Source organism: Salvelinus namaycush, chromosome 25 (assembly GCF_016432855.1).
Source record: "Salvelinus namaycush isolate Seneca chromosome 25, SaNama_1.0, whole genome shotgun sequence".
Classification (NCBI taxonomy): Eukaryota; Metazoa; Chordata; class Actinopteri; order Salmoniformes; family Salmonidae; genus Salvelinus; species Salvelinus namaycush.
The window spans coordinates 41,406,781-41,423,511 of record NC_052331.1 but is presented as its reverse complement, the minus strand read 5'-3'; the positions used below and the strand labels follow the sequence as shown (position 1 = coordinate 41,423,511).

The following is a 16,731-nucleotide window of genomic DNA, read 5'->3' as shown; positions in this document are numbered from 1 at the left end:
GTCTCCACCTCCTCCAGCGTGGTCGCACGGCCCTGTCTGTAGCGCAGCAGGGGTCCCACGTTGACATCACAGCCCTTCTACAGGCCCACCAAACACACGCTGAGACGTCTGTCTGAGACCCCTTACCCTGTCCCCGTGGATGGACTCAAAGACATAGATGTCGCAGTACAAGGAATGTCCATGTCCAAATGGTACCCTGTTCCCTGCTGTATATAGAGCCCTTCTTCCTACTGTATATAGAGCCCTTCTTCCTACTGTATATAGAGCCCTTCTTTATACCACAGCTTAGGTCAATTATCTCCTTCTTTCACTGTTTCCTTCTGTCTCTATGTCTCTCTTTCTCCTTCTGTCTCTCTCTTCTCCTGTGTCTCTCTTCTTCTTCTGTCTCTCTCTCTTCTCCTTCCTCTCTTTCTCTGTCTGTCTCTTTCTCTTTTCCTTCTGTCTCTCTTTCTCATTCTTTGTGTCGGTCACCTATTGGCTCAGTATTGACTGAGCTCAGCTGGTCGCGTTAGTCGCTGACTACTAGGCTCTGGCCAAAAGTAGTGGACTATACAGTAGGGAATAGGGTTCTATTTCAGACAGGGAGGAAGATCTCTCACCTCCGCCTGTCTGATTCGGCCTCTTTTCCTCTCTCCCTCTTGGGCCTCTAAGGATCAGGTTGTGAGGTCAATGACATTGGACTGAGCTCTTCACTTCCTGTTCCTGGACAGGAAAAAAATGTTCTTTAAATACTGTGTGTGTCAGTGTTATTATGACAGCCGTGCAAAGCTGTCTACTTTACAAGTAGGTCGTCATTGTAAATAAGAATTTGTTCTTAACTGACTTGCCTAGTTAAATAAAGGTTAAATAAAAAAGAAATCAAATAAACATTTGGGGGAAGATGTTCTATCAGTGTGTTAAATGTTTTTTTTTTGTCTTCACATTGTAATGTGTGACTTTGATATCTGTTATTTTGACTCTGCTTTATACTAGCTGTACTATGTGCAGCGGGAAGGAGAGCTGGGTCATCAGACTCATTGAAATATCAAAGAAAAACAATGTAGTTGGTCTTGAGGTCGGCACCGCTACCCTCGGGGCATTTCAGCTAGAGAGAATCATTACAGTAAATATACAGTGCATTTACATTGAACTGTTTCCTACTATCAGCTATATGTTGCATGTTAATCTCAATACTGTATGAAGTAAAATAATGAGCTATACTGTTAAAAATGGATTTCATTATGATCAATATCCATTGTAGACGAACCCGACAGTTGATTTAACTACTTATTTCCATGCATTATTCTTAAAACAAAGCAAGACTGTTGACCTATAACTGTTTTAATAAACTGTTTTCCAATGATTTTGTATTGGATGTGTGGTAAACACATTACAACTCATTGTACTCTGTAATGACAGAAATGGACAGCAGATGGCGCTACTTTTCCATACTGTTATGAATGCACTACTGACTGAATGTCTTGAGATTTTATTCAGAGACGTACATACATTTGAAGTCGGAAGTTTACATACACCTTAACCAAATACATTTAAACTCAGTTTTTCACAATTTCTGACATTTAATCCTAGTAACAATTCCATGTCATACATACACTCAATTAGTATTTGGTAGCATTACCTTTAAATTGTTTAACTTGGGTCAAACATTTCAGGTAGCCTTCCACAAGCTTCCCACAATAAGTTGGTTGAATTTTGGCCCATTCCTCCTGACAGAGCTGGTGTAACTGAGTCATGTTTGTAGGCCTCCTTGCTCGCACACACCTTTTCAGTTCTGCCCACAAATTTTCTATAGGATTGAGGTCAGGGCTTTGTGATGGCCACTCCAATACCTTGACTTTGTTGTCCTTAAGCCATTTTGCCACAACTTTGGAAGTATGCTTGGGGTCATTGTTCATTTGGAAGACCCATTTGCGACCAAGCTTTAACTTCCTGACTTATGTCTTGAGATGTTGCTTCAATGTATCCACATAATTTTCCTACCTCATGATGCCATCTATTTTGTTTAGTGCACCAGTCCCTCCTGCAGCAAAGCACCCCCACAACATGATGCTGCCACGCCCGTGCTTCAAGGTTGGGATGGTGTTCTTTGGCTTGCAAGCCTCCCCCTTTTTCCTCCAAACATAACAATGGTCATTATGGCCAAACAGTTCTATTTTTGTTTCATCAGACCAGAGGACATTTCTTCAAAAAGTACGATTTTTGTCCCCATGTGCAGTTGCAAACCGTAGGTTTTGGAGGAGTGGCTTCTTCCTTGCTGAGCGGCCTTTCAGGTTATGTCGATATAGGACTCGTTTTACTGTGGATATAGATACTTTTGTACCTGTTTCCTCCAGCATCTTCACAAGGTCCTTTGCTGTTGTTCTGGGATTGATTTGCACTTTTCGCACCAAAGTACGTTCATCTCTAGGAGACAGAACGCGTCTCCTTCCTGAGCGGTATGACGGCTACGTGGTCCCATGGTGTTTATACTTGAGTACTATTGTTTGTACAGATGAACGCGGTATCTTCAGGCGTTTGGAAATTGCTCCCAAAGATGAACCAGACTTGTGGAGTTCTACAATTTTTTTCTGAGGTCTTGGCTGATTTCTTTTGAGTTTCCCATGATGTCAAGCAAAGAGGCAATGAGTTTGAAGGTAGGTCTTGAAATACATCCACAGGTACACCTCCAATTGACTCAAATTATGTAATTTGCCTGTCAGAAGCTTCTAAAGCCATGACATAATTTTCTGGAATTTTCCAAGCTGTTTAAAGGCACAGTGAACTTAGTGTATGTAAACTTCTGACTGGAATTGTGATACAGTGAATTATAAGTGAAATAATCTGTCTGTAAACAATTGTTGGAAAAATTACTTGTGTCATGCACAAAGTAGATGTCCTAACCAACTTGCCAAAACTATAGTTTGTTAACAAGACATTTGTGGAGTGGTTGAAAAACAAGTTTTAATGACTCCAACTTAAGTGAATGTAAACTTCCGACTTCAACTGTATGAATGGGATTAGCAATAAAATAATTTTGTAACGTGACACATCAATCCGAAATTTCTTATTTCTCCAGTGAGTGCTACTCATTGATGTTAGTAGAGGTAGTAGTAGCAGTAGCATCAGTAGTAGTAGTAGTAGTAGTAGCAGGAGTAGTAGTAGTAGTAGTAGTAACAGTAGTAGCAGTAGCAGTAGTAGTAACAGTAGCAGTAGTAGTAGTAACAGCAGTAGTAGCAGTAGTAGTAGTAGTAACAGTAGTAGCAGTAGTAGTAGTAGTAGTAGCAGTAGCAGCAGTAGTAGTAGCAGTAGTAACAGTAGTAGTAGTAGTAGTAGTAGCAGTAGTAGTAGTAACAATAGTAGTAGTAACATTAGTAGCAGTAGTAGTAGTAGTAGTAACAGTAGTAGTAACAGTAGTAGCAGTAGCAGTAGTAGTAGTAACAGTAGTAGTAGTAGTAGTAGTAACAGTAGTAGTAGTAGTAGTAGTAACAGTAGTAGTAGTAACAGTAGTAGTAGTAACAGTAGTAGTAGTAACAGTAGTAGCAGTAGTAGTAGTAGTAGTAGTAACAGTAGTAGTAGTAGTAGTAACAGTAGTAGTAGTAGTAGTAACAGTAGTAGCAGTAGTAGTGCATCTGGATAAGGTGAGTCCGCCCCCTTAAAATGCTAAATGCATTTAGAAGTTACAAAAGCTCCAATCCATTACTAGTGCTATAATAATCACAAAAGCATTCAAAGTAATCCACCTTGAGCTTACAAATCGAGATGCAATGGCCTGTCAGCCATAATAGATCACATTAATTATTACCGGACCAGTAGGACTTATTCTCTATCCTAGTGGGCGTATGTGAGGCTTGGCTGTATGGAGAGAAGGAGTGTGAGGCTTGGCTGTATGGAGAGAAGGAGTGTGTGAAGCTTGGCTGTATGGAGAGACGGCGTGTGAGGCTTGGCTGTATGGAGAGAAGGAGTGTGAGGCTTGGCTGTATGGAGAGACAGAGTGTGAGGCTTGGCTGTATGGAGAGAAGGAGTGTGAGGCTTGGCTGTATGGAGAGACAGAGTGTGAGGCTTGGCTGTATGGAGAGACGGCGTGTGAGGCTTGGCTGTATGGAGAGAAGGAGTGTGAGGCTTGGCTGTATGGAGAGATGGAGTGTGAGGCTTGGCTGTATGGAGAGATGGAGTGTGAGGCTTGGCTGTATGGAGAGATGGAGTGTGAGGCTTGGCTGTATGGAGAGGAGGAGTGTGAGGCTTGGCTGTATGGAGAGATGGAGTGTGAGGCATGGCTGTATGGAGAGAAGGAGTGTGTGAAGCTTGGCTGTATGGAGAGAGTGTGTGTGTGTGTGTGTGTGTGTGTGTGTGTGTGTGTGTGTGTGTGTGTGTGTGTGTGTGTGTGTGTGTGTGTGTGTGTGTGTGTGTGTGTGTGTGTGTGTGTGTGTGTGTGTGTCAAGGTTATTATAGTAAATGAAAACTGAAACTAAAATAAAAACTCAAATTGTTTGAAAATATAAAACTATACAGAAACTATTCTCTTTGACTGCAAAACAAAATAAAATAAAAAACATCAAATTGTTTTGTTTGAGATTTTTTCTTCTAAACTTCTAAAATCGAATGGGTTTTCAAGTTCATTATTTTTTTAATGGGGTTTTCGAGCTTCTGAATCTGGCGGGTAAATGTTGCCAGTAGATGGCAATGTTTCATAAAGGTCTAGCTTGTGCATTACTATCTCTAGCTAACAGGGAAGAAATCAGAGGGCCAGCACAGAGCGTGACTCGAACAGCTTGTGAAGTTGCTGGAGCCGTTCGCGATCCACACTGACCAACTTCAAACTGACTGCCAGTCGCGGTCTGATGTGGTGTTGTGCCTTCTCAATCTTGAGGCACACTTGCAGTCAACTACTGCTGCAAAACATTTGGCGCAGGTCCTCCTGAAGTCACTGTGTGAGCTCTTCTCATGCATACTGAATCCTCTGGCAGCCAACCCCTACAGCAGCTTGCCTGATGGACCCAAGTGTGTCTCTGCCACTTCGCTCAACAGAGATGGAGCCACTGATGAGGCAAGTAGAGTCTCTTGTACCTCAGCAAATCACAGCGTACAGCAGTAACACCCCAGGAAGATGCCAGCAGGATGAATCCAACAAACATCTCGACCACAGTGCTTCAGAAATATAGCTTCCTCGCATTGAAGATTGTGTCTGAGGTCACTGACCAGCAGGAAGGTCAACCTGACATTAAGTTCCATATTCACCGAGTCATCTCTCCAGGTCTGGCAGGCAAGGATGGCTGTTTATCTAAAGCTGCACCCTGTGGTACTGATCTGGTTTCTGCCTCCCAAGCGTATAAGAGAATATTCTGTCTGTGGACAGCTGCCATCAGGCTGAGAAACTGAACCTCCCTGGAACGTTGTCTTCTTGAAGACAAACCAGAAAACCGTATTTGGCTGAACAGAAACACACTGCTGGCTGTGAACTGATAGATTTGTTGTACTGCTTACGGTTCTGTATATATTTGTTTTTATTGTCCCTATTTGAACAGGTTAGTCAGTGATACGTGTTTAATATTACATTAACATAACATGTCAAATGTGCCATGACTTCAATTTTGTCATTTTTCCCCCCCTCTCTTTCTGTCAGATAAAGGTAGGTGACTCTTCTTACATCTACTACTAAATGTAAAAGAGCGTTGGTGTAAACATTGGCAAGAGATTCCTTTCATCAGACTAGGCACATCCTTTAAATCCAAGTCACATTTGGATTGATTATAATTTAAAGCTAACCAAATATATGTCCTGGCCATGGAGTTGTATAGAGTCCTCTAGTGGCCCAAAGCCTGTGTTAGCACGAGCAGCGCAATTGAGGCCTTTAGCCATTTTGATTCAGTCAACTTCATTGGCTGATCCCTCCTGATGACCCTGTTGGAGGGATCAGCCAAGGAATTTTCCTCGTGAAGAAGAAAATGGACTAATTCATGATGGAGATGGCCTCAGTGGTGCTGCCCATGCTCTCACAGATGCCATCATGACAGAGATACAGAGATGTTATGTCTATCCAAGTCTATGGTCCTGGCCCATCACATTATGTATTACTGCCCCACAGTGGCAAGCAGTGGTATTTGGTATTTTATTAGGATCCCCATTTGCTGTTGCAAAAGCAGCAGCTACTTATCCTGGGGTCCACACAAAACATGAAACATGACATAATACAGAACATTTATAGACAAGAACAGCTCAAGGAAAGAACTACATCACTTTCATTGTTATAAAGGCACACGTAGCCTACATATCAATACATACACACAAACTATCTAGGTCAAATAGTGGAGAGGTGTTGTGCCACGAGATGTTGTTTTATCTGTTTTTTGACTATGCAAACAATTTGGGATTTTCAACACATTCATGTTTCTTATAAAAAGAAGAAGTGATGCAGTCAGTCTCTCGTCAACTTTTAGACAAGAGAGACTTGCATGTATTTGTATCAGCCCTCTGATTACAAAGAAGAGCTAGACGTGCCGCTCTGTTCTGGGCCAGCTGCAGCTTAACTAGGTCTTTCCTTGCAGCACTCGACCACATGACTGGACAATAATCAAGATAAGACAAAACTAGAGCCTGCAGGACTAGCTTTGTGGAGTGTGGTGTCAAAAAAGCAGAGAATCTCCTTATTAGGGACATCACAAAAAAACGAGCTATATCCCATAAATGGCTCTTAGTCTCCCACGCATAGGCTACTTTCTGTCCCCAACACTACAACTGAATCATGTAAAAACGTCAAACTAAATATGTCTTTATCAAACTTAAACTAAATAAAAATGTATGAATCAAGTCTGAAAATGAACTGAAACTAAACTGAATTTCAAATCAAAATCCCCAAATGAATAGAAATAAAAAACAATATTAAAATACCAAAACTATAATAACCTTGGTGTGTGTATGTGAATCTGTGTGTAAATGTCTGTGTGTGTGTGTGTATGTGTGTGTGTTTGTGGATGGCTTTATCTCCACCACAGCAGAGTCCCACGCTTACCCAGGGGATCCCCAAGGACGCCTGCTGCTGTCTGTCACACTGACCCCTCGGCTGCTGTCACATCCCCATCACACTGACCCATCGCCTGCAGTCACATCCCCATCACACTGACCCCTCAGCTGCAGTCACATCCCCATCACACTGACCCCTCGGCTGCTGTCACATCCCCATCACACTGACCCCAAGCCTGCAGTCACATCCCCGTCACACTGACCCCTCGGCTGCAGTCACATCCCCGTCACACTGACCCCTCGGCTGCAGTCACATCCCCATCACACTGAAAATAATCACTGTGCAAATATTGTACAATCCAGGTGTGCAAAGCTCTTAGAGACTTAACCAGAAAGCTGTAATCGCTGCCAAAGATGATTCTAACATGTATTGACTCAGGGGTGTGAATACTTATGTCACTTATGTATTTCATTTTCAATACATTTGCAAACATTTCTAAAAACATGTTTTCACTTTGTCATTATGGGGTGGTTTAAAAAAAATCTATTTTAAATTCAGGCTGTAACACAACAAAATGTGGAATAAGTTCAATAATATTTTCTGTATAAAAAGGCATTGTATAGAATGATTCATTTATATTCACACAGTATATGGTCTATATGACACATCACTAACACACTATGATCAAATCCCTTCTGCTACTGTCTAGTAAACCCAGCTGTGTACTATACAGGGTGTCTGAACCCAAATGGCACTCTGTTCCCTATTTAGTGCACTACTTTTGACCAGAGAGCCCTATGGGTGCCAGTTGACTCCCCCTATCCTCCCTGTCCTGTTTCACGGGGCTCTGATTAAAGATGTCCATCTGGGCTCTAGTCTGGGGGAGCAACATCTGTGACACATTCCCATCTGCCCAAAGCTCAACTGGGCTTCCTATGCCTAGTGCATCATTTACTGTGGGAACAATACAGGAACTATGCAGACGAATGGCGATTTTACTTTCTGCAGTTAAAATGCTTTGCCTCATAAGTTAGCAACCTTGTGGAATGAGATACAGCGGATGAGGATTCTGTGACTTGGTTTCCTCACGACCATTTTACTTTGTGTGGTTAAAGGTGCCACACATAGAAGTTCTCTGAATTTCACCCCCTATATGTGGAAGCTAGGTGAACAACAGCACTAGGCTGCATTCAAAACAAATCTCCTCCCTCCCCCGCATCCCATTTCCCCTAACATGGTGGAGACTCGCGCTTGAGCCTTTTATTTTCACTTTTGGTCCACCAGCTTCAAACAGCTGAAAAATACATATTTTTTGGGCTGTTAAAAATATATTTCACACCGATTTAGATGGTACAATGATTCACTACGTTATTCAGTGTTTGTTTCCTCACATAAACTCGAATTAAACGAACAGTGTCGAATTTTTGCAACCAGGAAATGACAGCATGATGTTTACAGTGGCAGGTAACCTAGTGGTTAGAGTGTTGGACTAGTAACTGAAAAGTTGTAAGATCAAATCCCCGAGCTGACAAGGTAAAAATCTGGTGTTCTGCCCCTGAACAAGGTACCCACTGTTCCTAAGCTGTCATTGAAAATAAGAATTTGTTCTTAACTGACTTGCCTTGTTAAATAAAGGTAAAAATATATAAAAATAAACATTGGCTGCTTGACCTGATTTCCACTAGATCACAAAGTCAAAACAGCTGTGGAACAAATCAATAGGCAAATGTCACAGCCGTATAAGTAATTCTGTGAAATACTATCATTACTGAATATATTTTATGGACATTTTCTGAAATTACAACGCAAAAGTCCAATGTGTACTGTAGGTTTGGGTGGTTTCTCAGCTAGCATGACAGTCTGTTTGGCTAGTCTTCTTGAGCAGATGGTCAGGAGGCTGGAACATATTTACAAATAATTTGTAGACTGCAAATTGACCTCAAGAAGCCCAAACCGATATATTGTTTGACGAAACCATAATAATTTTAAACCTTGCTTACATTTGTATACAATCACGTGTCTCTCCATTATGGATGGGAAAACTTGGGGGGTCAAATAAAACCACCCACAAGCCGCCAGTTGGGGAAGCCTGGTCTAAGATTTGGCTGGTCTCTCAGCTAGCATGACAGTCTGTTTGGCTGGTCTCTCAGCTAGCATGACAGTCTGTTTGGCTGGTCTCTCAGCTAGCATGACAGTCTGTTTGGCTGGTCTCTCAGCTAGCATGACAGTCTGTTTGGCTGGTCTCTCAGCTAGCATGACAGTCTGTTTGGCTGGTCTCTCAGCTAGCATGATAGTCTGTTTGGCTGGTCTCTCAGCTAGCATGACAGTCTGTTTGGCTGGTCTCTCAGCTAGCATGACAGTCTGTTTGGCTGGTCTCTCAGCCAGCATGACAGTCTGTTTGGCTGGTCTCTCAGCCAGCATGACAGTCTGTTTGGCTGGTCTCTCAGCTAGCATGACAGTCTGTTTGGCTGGTCTCTCAGCTAGCATGACAGTCTGTTTGGCTGGTCTCTCAGCTAGCATGACAGTGTTTGGCTGGTCTCTCAGCTAGCATGACAGTCTGTTTGGCTGGTCTCTCAGCTAGCATGACAGTCTGTTTGGCTGGTCTCTCAGCCAGCATGACAGTCTGTTTGGCTGGTCTCTCAGCCAGCATGACAGTCTGTTTGGCTGGTCTCTCAGCTAGCATGACAGTCTGTTTGGCTGGTCTCTCAGCTAGCATGACAGTCTGTTTGGCTGGTCTCTCAGCTAGCATGACAGTCTGTTTGGCTGGTCTCTCAGCTAGCATGACAGTCTGTTTGGATGGTCTCTCAGCTAGCATGACAGTCTGTTTGGCTGGTCTCTCAGCTAGCATGACAGTCTGTTTGGCTGGTCTCTCAGCTAGCATGACAGTCTGTTTGGCTGTTCTCTCAGCTAGCATGACAGTCTGTTTGGCTGGTCTCTCAGCTAGCATGACAGTCTGTTTGGCTGGTCTCTCAGCTAGCATGACAGTCTGTTTGGCTGGTCTCTCAGCTAGCATGACAGTCTGTTTGGCTGGTCTCTCAGCTAGCATGACAGTCTGTTTGGCTGGTCTCTCAGCTAGCATGACAGTCTGTTTGGCTGGTCTCTCAGCCAGCATGACAGTCTGTTTGGCTAGTCTCTCAGCTAGCATGACAGTCTGTTTGGCTGGTCTCTCAGCTAGCATGACAGTCTGTTTGGCTGGTCTCTCAGCTAGCATGACAGTCTGTTTGGCTGGTCTCTCAGCTAGCATGACAGTCTGTTTGGCTGGTCTCTCAGCCAGCATGACAGTCTGTTTGGCTGGTCTCTCAGCCAGCATGACAGTCTGTTTGGCTGGTCTCTCAGCCAGCATGACAGTCTGTTTGGCTGGTCTCTCAGCTAGCATGACAGTCTGTTTGGCTGGTCTCTCAGCTAGCATGACAGTCTGTTTGGCTGGTCTCTCAGCTAGCATGACAGTCTGTTTGGCTGGTCTCTCAGCTAACATGACAGTCTGTTTGGCTGGTCTCTCAGCCAGCATGACAGTCTGTTTGGCTGGTCTCTCAGCCAGCATGACAGTCTGTTTGGCTGGTCTCTCAGCCAGCATGACAGTCTGTTTGGCTGGTCTCTCAGCTAGCATGACAGTCTGTTTGGCTGGTCTCTCAGCTAGCATGACAGTCTGTTTGGCTGGTCTCTCAGCTAGCATGACAGTCTGTTTGGCTGGTCTCTCAGCTAGCATGACAGTCTGTTTGGCTGGTCTCTCAGCTAGCATGACAGTCTGTTTGGCTGGTCTCTCAGCTAGCATGACAGTCTGTTTGGCTGGTCTCTCAGCTAGCATGACAGTCTGTTTGGCTGGTCTCTCAGCTAGCATGACAGTCTGTTTGGCTGGTCTCTCAGCCAGCATGACAGTCTGTTTGGCTGGTCTCTCAGCTAGCATGACAGTCTGTTTGGCTGGTCTCTCAGCTAGCATGACAGTCTGTTTGGCTGGTCTCTCAGCTAGTATGACAGTCTGTTTGGCTGGTCTCTCAGCTAGCATGACAGTCTGTTTGGCTGGTCTCTCAGCTAGCATGACGGTCTGTTTGGCTGGTCTCTCAGCTAGCATGACAGTCTGTTTGGCTGGTCTCTCAGCTAGCATGACAGTCTGTTTGGCTGGTCTCTCAGCTAGCATGACAGTCTGTTTGGCTGGTCTCTCAGCTAGCATGACAGTCTGTTTGGCTGGTCTCTCAGCTAGCATGACAGTCTGTTTGGCTGGTCTCTCAGCTAGCATGACAGTCTGTTTGGCTGAAAAAGAGGATTCAAATAATAAGAGAAACAGTCGGAAGAAAAGACACAAGGAAGAGATGTTCAATAAAATTGTATATATCAATATATAGAGATATTTAAGAACAACTTCAGAAAGTAATAAAAAGGTGACAGACCGTTTTGGCAATTTGAGTACAGCTGTTTTTTTCCGGTACATAAGAACCCATCTCCTCCCACAGCAAAACAGTTTTTCAAAAAAGACCTAAAGAAGAAAAAAGGCACTAGAAAACAATAATTCATTTTCTAAACACTGGGGATGAAAGACAATGAGATGATATGGAGAATATTGAGGAAGAACCACCTTGTATGACTTGAACTAATAAATCAAATAAAAAATTGGAAAAAGAAAAGGATATCAGATGAAGCAAGACCAAGCGACAACACAAAACACTTTGGTGGTTAATTCATATTTCGTACCATCAGGCAATACAGTGTTCTTTTATACAAATAAATTAATTTACCGTCATCAATTATTTTTTCTTATCTAAAATCTTATGTACATATTTTTCTTTTACACAATTGTATAATACTTTATCAAACTTTTTTTTGCAATATGAGAATGTATTTACAAATCATGATTTTCAAACCCCCCAGCTACTCCGGTCCCAAATACACAAACTCACGTGCACTCACTCTGACAAACGTGCACAACGCACGCACGCACACACACACACACCTTATGTTCTCCCCATGCAATACACACAACACATTCTGAGAGGGCTGGGCAACAGAGCCTACAAAACGTTTTCAATATGGCTGTGGGATGAACATAAACAAACACACACCCTCCATCTCGCTCTTTCCCATTCCATCCTGTCGGTCTCCGTGAACAAAAATACAACAATGGAAGGGACTCTGAAATGTCTATTTACCCCACACAGCGGAGCACTAGTGTGACAGACAGCACAAAAGGAGAGGGGGACAAAATGACAGGGGGACAAAAGGACAGGGGGACAAAAGAGAGGGGGACAAAAGAGAGGGGGACAAAAGGACAGGGGGACAAAAGGACAGGGGGACAAAAGGACAGGGGGACAAAAGGACAGGGGGACAAAAGAGAGGGGGACAAAAGAGAGGGGGACAAAAGAGAGGGGGACAAAAGAGAGGGGGACAAAAGGACAGGGGGACAAAAGAGAGGGGGACAAAAGGACAGGGGGACAAAAGGACAGGGGGACAAAAGAGAGGGGGACAAAGGGACAGGGGGACAAAAGAGAGGGGGACAAAAGAGAGGGGGACAAAAGGACAGGGGGACAAAAGAGAGGGGGACAAAAGGACAGGGGGACAAAAGAGAGGGGGACAAAAGAGAGGGGGACAAAAGGACAGGGGGACAAAAGAGAGGGGGACAAAAGGACAGGGGGACAAAAGAGAGGGGGACAAAAGAGAGGGGGACAAAAGAGAGGGGGACAAAAGAGAGGGGGACAAAAGGACAGGGGGACAAAAGAGAGGGGGACAAAAGGACAGGGGGATAAAAGAGAGGGGGACAAAAGGACAGGGGGATAAAGGAGGGCCGTGTTTACTGACAGGAGGATCCAACCTGACTGAACCACATTACTGTTGAAAATTGCATACCAAATGGCACCCTATTTCCTTTATAGTGCACTACTTTAGACCAGAGCCCTATGGGATCCCCTACGGACACTGGTCAAAAGTAGTGCACTATTAAGGGAATAGGGTGCCATTTGTGACGAAGTCTAAATCTGCCACGTGGCCTCGGCCACGTGGCCTCGGCCACCAAATCACCTGACAGGAGCCTTTTGTCAGCAATCAACCTACTACTGAGTTCCTCCTGCATGATAGACCTCCTGTATGATAGACCTCCTAATGAGATCCTCTTGTATGATATACCTCCTACTGAGTTCCTCCTGTATGACAGACCTCCTACTGAGTTCCTCCTGCATGATAGACCTCCTGTATGATAGACCTCCTAATGAGATCCTCTTGTATGATATACCTCCTACTGAGTTCCTCCTGTATGACAGACCTCCTACTGAGTTCCTCCTGTATGACAGACCTCCTACTAAGATCCTCCTGTATGATAGACCTCCTACTGAGATCCTCCTGTATGAAAGACCTTCTACTGAGGTCCTCCTGTATGAAAGCTCACAATGACATCTGCTCAAAGGACGAGGACAGAGGCATTGTGGAGTGCTTGTGAAGGGTGAGTGAATATGCATGCCTGTGTGTGATCTATCAAGGGTGAGTGACTGTGTGTGTGTGAGTTTACTGACAAAGAGAGCAGATGGGAGAATAAAATCATCAAAAACAGATGACACATTTACCAACCACATACCCTATGGCCATGGAAAACAGCTAAAAAGGAGAGAAGAATAATAGCTAACAATTAGCCTGGTAGCCACTAGCCATTTCTGGTTTAGCCTAGATACACATTAGCCTGCTACCCAGAAAGCTAGCTATTTCTGCTTTAGCCTTGCTAAACAGCCTGTTAGCCAGAAAGCTAGCTATTTCTACTTTAGCCTTGATAAACAGCCTGCTAGCCAGAACGCTAGCTATTTCTGCTTTAGCCTTGATAAACTGCCTGCTAGCCAGAACGCTAGCTATTTCTGCTTTAGCCTTGATAAACAGCCTGCTAGCCAGAAAGCTAGCTATTTCTGCTTTAGCCTTGATAACCAGCATGCTAGCCAGAAAGCTAGCTATTTCGGTTTTAGCCAACTCTGTTGTCATTATCATGCCTAACACAGATACCCTTGGCCATTAGCTGCTAGTTAGACGTATTTTCACTGGGCCTATAAATCCAGGCCACCCTTAATAATTACAAAGGCTTCTCTCGCTAAGCCTTCAGTTTTTCTTGGATCCCACTAAAATCTCTCCTTGACCCTCCTATGCCCTGCTTGCCTTCTGATAGCCTTTGTGGTTCAATAAAGAAAACATCAAAGAGGTTTCTGCCACGGGCTCAACTGTACTTCACAGGATATCAACAAGGATGCTTTGAAAAAAAAGTACACACAGAGGCTTACACACACGTAAATGCACACACAAATGCTGGGACAGACAAGCAAACTCACACTCACACACAAGCCCACACACAGCAACCTCTCTCTTAAACCTTTCAGTCCACTCCAAGACAAATGCCCTGACCAGAATAACTAAACCCTATGACATCTTTAGTAATAATGAGGTGAGCAATAAAACATGTTGAATTAATATCTTAAAACCGTACAGATTGTCCCATCTACTAAGGTGCTGCCGTGGTTTAAACCTCCTCCTAAAAAGTCTCTCCAGAAAATGAGGTTCCACCAGGGAAATAAAATGGAGAGCCTACATTTAAAACGTCAAGGACTAAAATAATATTTTGGAACTCCTCTCGCCCTTAAACGTGAGACATATAACACAGAACACTGCTTAGGTTGATCAAAAGTGGATGAATAACATACAGAATTGGAGTTGACTCCTTTTCAAGTCCCGTGAGGAAATGTATCTAAATTCAATTGATACGTAGAGAATTCATGAACTTGAATTCTTATCAATTTTCTAAATTGACAGGAATTCAAATGGAACCCACTCAAACTCTGACATCACATTTAAAAAACGTAGAAAGTGTAAAACTGTCGATCCTGTGTAATGAACTGGCACATCATGGACTTGAATGGCTGGATGTGATGATATCATAACATCATATGTCCATCCATTCAACAGTCAGTCAGCTTGAGTGACCCGTAACCTCAGTGCTGTGTGTGCGTGTGCCTGAGCGGCGGCCATCTTGAAAATTAACCTCCTGAGCGGCCATCTTGTCTTGTCTCCATACTCATTTCGCCGTAGTAGACAGCATAGGCTGCTCCGTGTACCAATGAGTTCCCGGATCGGGCATACTGCCACCCAGTGGCAGCGCAATGAACTGTGGGCATGTATTTCCGCCCCCGCCGACTACGCCACACCCCACTCCGGCCGGGTACGGGTGGTGCCCGTGGTGGCCGCCCATGATGCCATCCGTCCGGCCGATGTGAATCTCATCCTCCTCGCCCTCGCCCGTGGTCTTGCGGTAGACAGGGTTGTCGAAATTCATGCTCTTGGTGGCGTTCTGGCGATAGTTCCGCCAAACCAGGTAGACGCCGGTGCAGAGCAGGCCGAAGATCACTGTGGCAACAATAGGAACTGCATGCGTTTAACACACAGTGGCAGGGGAAGGATAGGGGGGACACAGGGAAGATGGGGGAGATGGGGGAGCATTAATGTCATCGGAGCATGAACATGGTGAGAGTTGAAAGGCACAGAGATGAAGTAGAGCAACTTAAGGCATGCGGGGGGACAGAGTGGAGAGGGGGACGCAGAAGGAACTGGCCTTATGTTGGAGATTTCTTTGCTAGGCTGGTGGATCAATTGCCATTAATATCATCAAGGTATAATCTCATTACTTTGAAAAACAATTATCTAGGCAACATTATGGTTGTCTTAGAACTTCTGGAGGCAACTAGGCTATGCGTAACCATGACACCAAGTCCTGCCAGATGGGTAATTTCTGAGAGATCTTCGCAAAAACTGGGCTTGAGTCAGTATTCATGAAAAACTGTGGCTATTATGGACTGGACTTTTGGTCAGTGAAGTAGAATTTGGCACAGAGGAACCTTAACTGTCCAGCAAGCTCATAAAATGGAGGGTTTACTAGAATCTTTAAGGGTTGTATCTTTAACTAATGCATTTAAAAGTACCGAGAGACAAGAGTGTCTAGAAGACATCCTATCTTACAAGTAGGTAGAAGCTAACATTACCTTCACTAGCTACTGCAACATTATATTTCAATTGAGTATTACTACAGGTTAGCTTTAACTGCAGATTCATTACACTTTAATATTAGCTGGATTCCAAAAGGACTTGCAGATTATCTTCAGAGTAAAAGGTGACACCATTTCATCATCTAAGCGTTCATTGTAATTGATTTACATTTTAGTACAGAGTGACTTACTGACTTTCCCTGAGTAAAAACTCATATCAACATCACAATACCATTACTTAGGCTTGAGGACATTATTACATGATATGGGTAAGTCCTGTCCTGTCTAAGTCACCTTATAAAGATTAGGGAGTGGGGCCAGGTGAAGGGGGTCAGCCCAAACATTGCTGGGTTCTTTCTGCTTATTGGCTAATTCTCTGCTAATCTAATTCACCTTGGTGAGTCTTCTGCTGTCCCTGTGACCACCAGTGACCACCAGTGTCCCTGTGACCATCTGTGACCACCAGTGTCCCTGTGACCACCAGTGTGTCCATTACTCTGTAATAAGAAGGGTAGGAGAGACTAGCATTGCCCATATGCCCTATGACCTCAGTACCCTACATGTAAAGCCTCGGCTTCACATGAATTATGATAAAATGCTCCAGAAAAGGACTTAATTACAGGGTCACGTTCATTAGGGCACGCAACGCAATCATTTGCAGCGTAAAACAAAAATAACATTTCTTATTGGACAAATCTAGTTAGCCCCCAGGTGTTTCAGTCAGTTTTCATCCATTTAGACTACCTCCATCTCTATGCGTTTTCTGACTACCTGCAATAATATATGCAACCAAACCCACGG

At 43.9% G+C, this 16,731-nt stretch overlaps 1 protein-coding gene across 1 annotated transcript in view; it reads right to left on the bottom strand.

Annotated features, from left to right (window-relative positions):
- Positions 1 to 14,966: 14,966 nt before the first annotated feature.
- LOC120019956 (low-density lipoprotein receptor-related protein 8-like) overlaps positions 14,967 to 16,731 on the bottom strand; it is a 165,387-nt gene continuing 163,622 nt past the window's right edge. The window contains exon 17 of the mRNA XM_038963366.1: positions 14,967 to 15,313. Within this exon, the coding sequence (XP_038819294.1) occupies positions 14,967 to 15,313 (347 nt within the window). The remainder of the gene's footprint in view (positions 15,314 to 16,731) is intronic.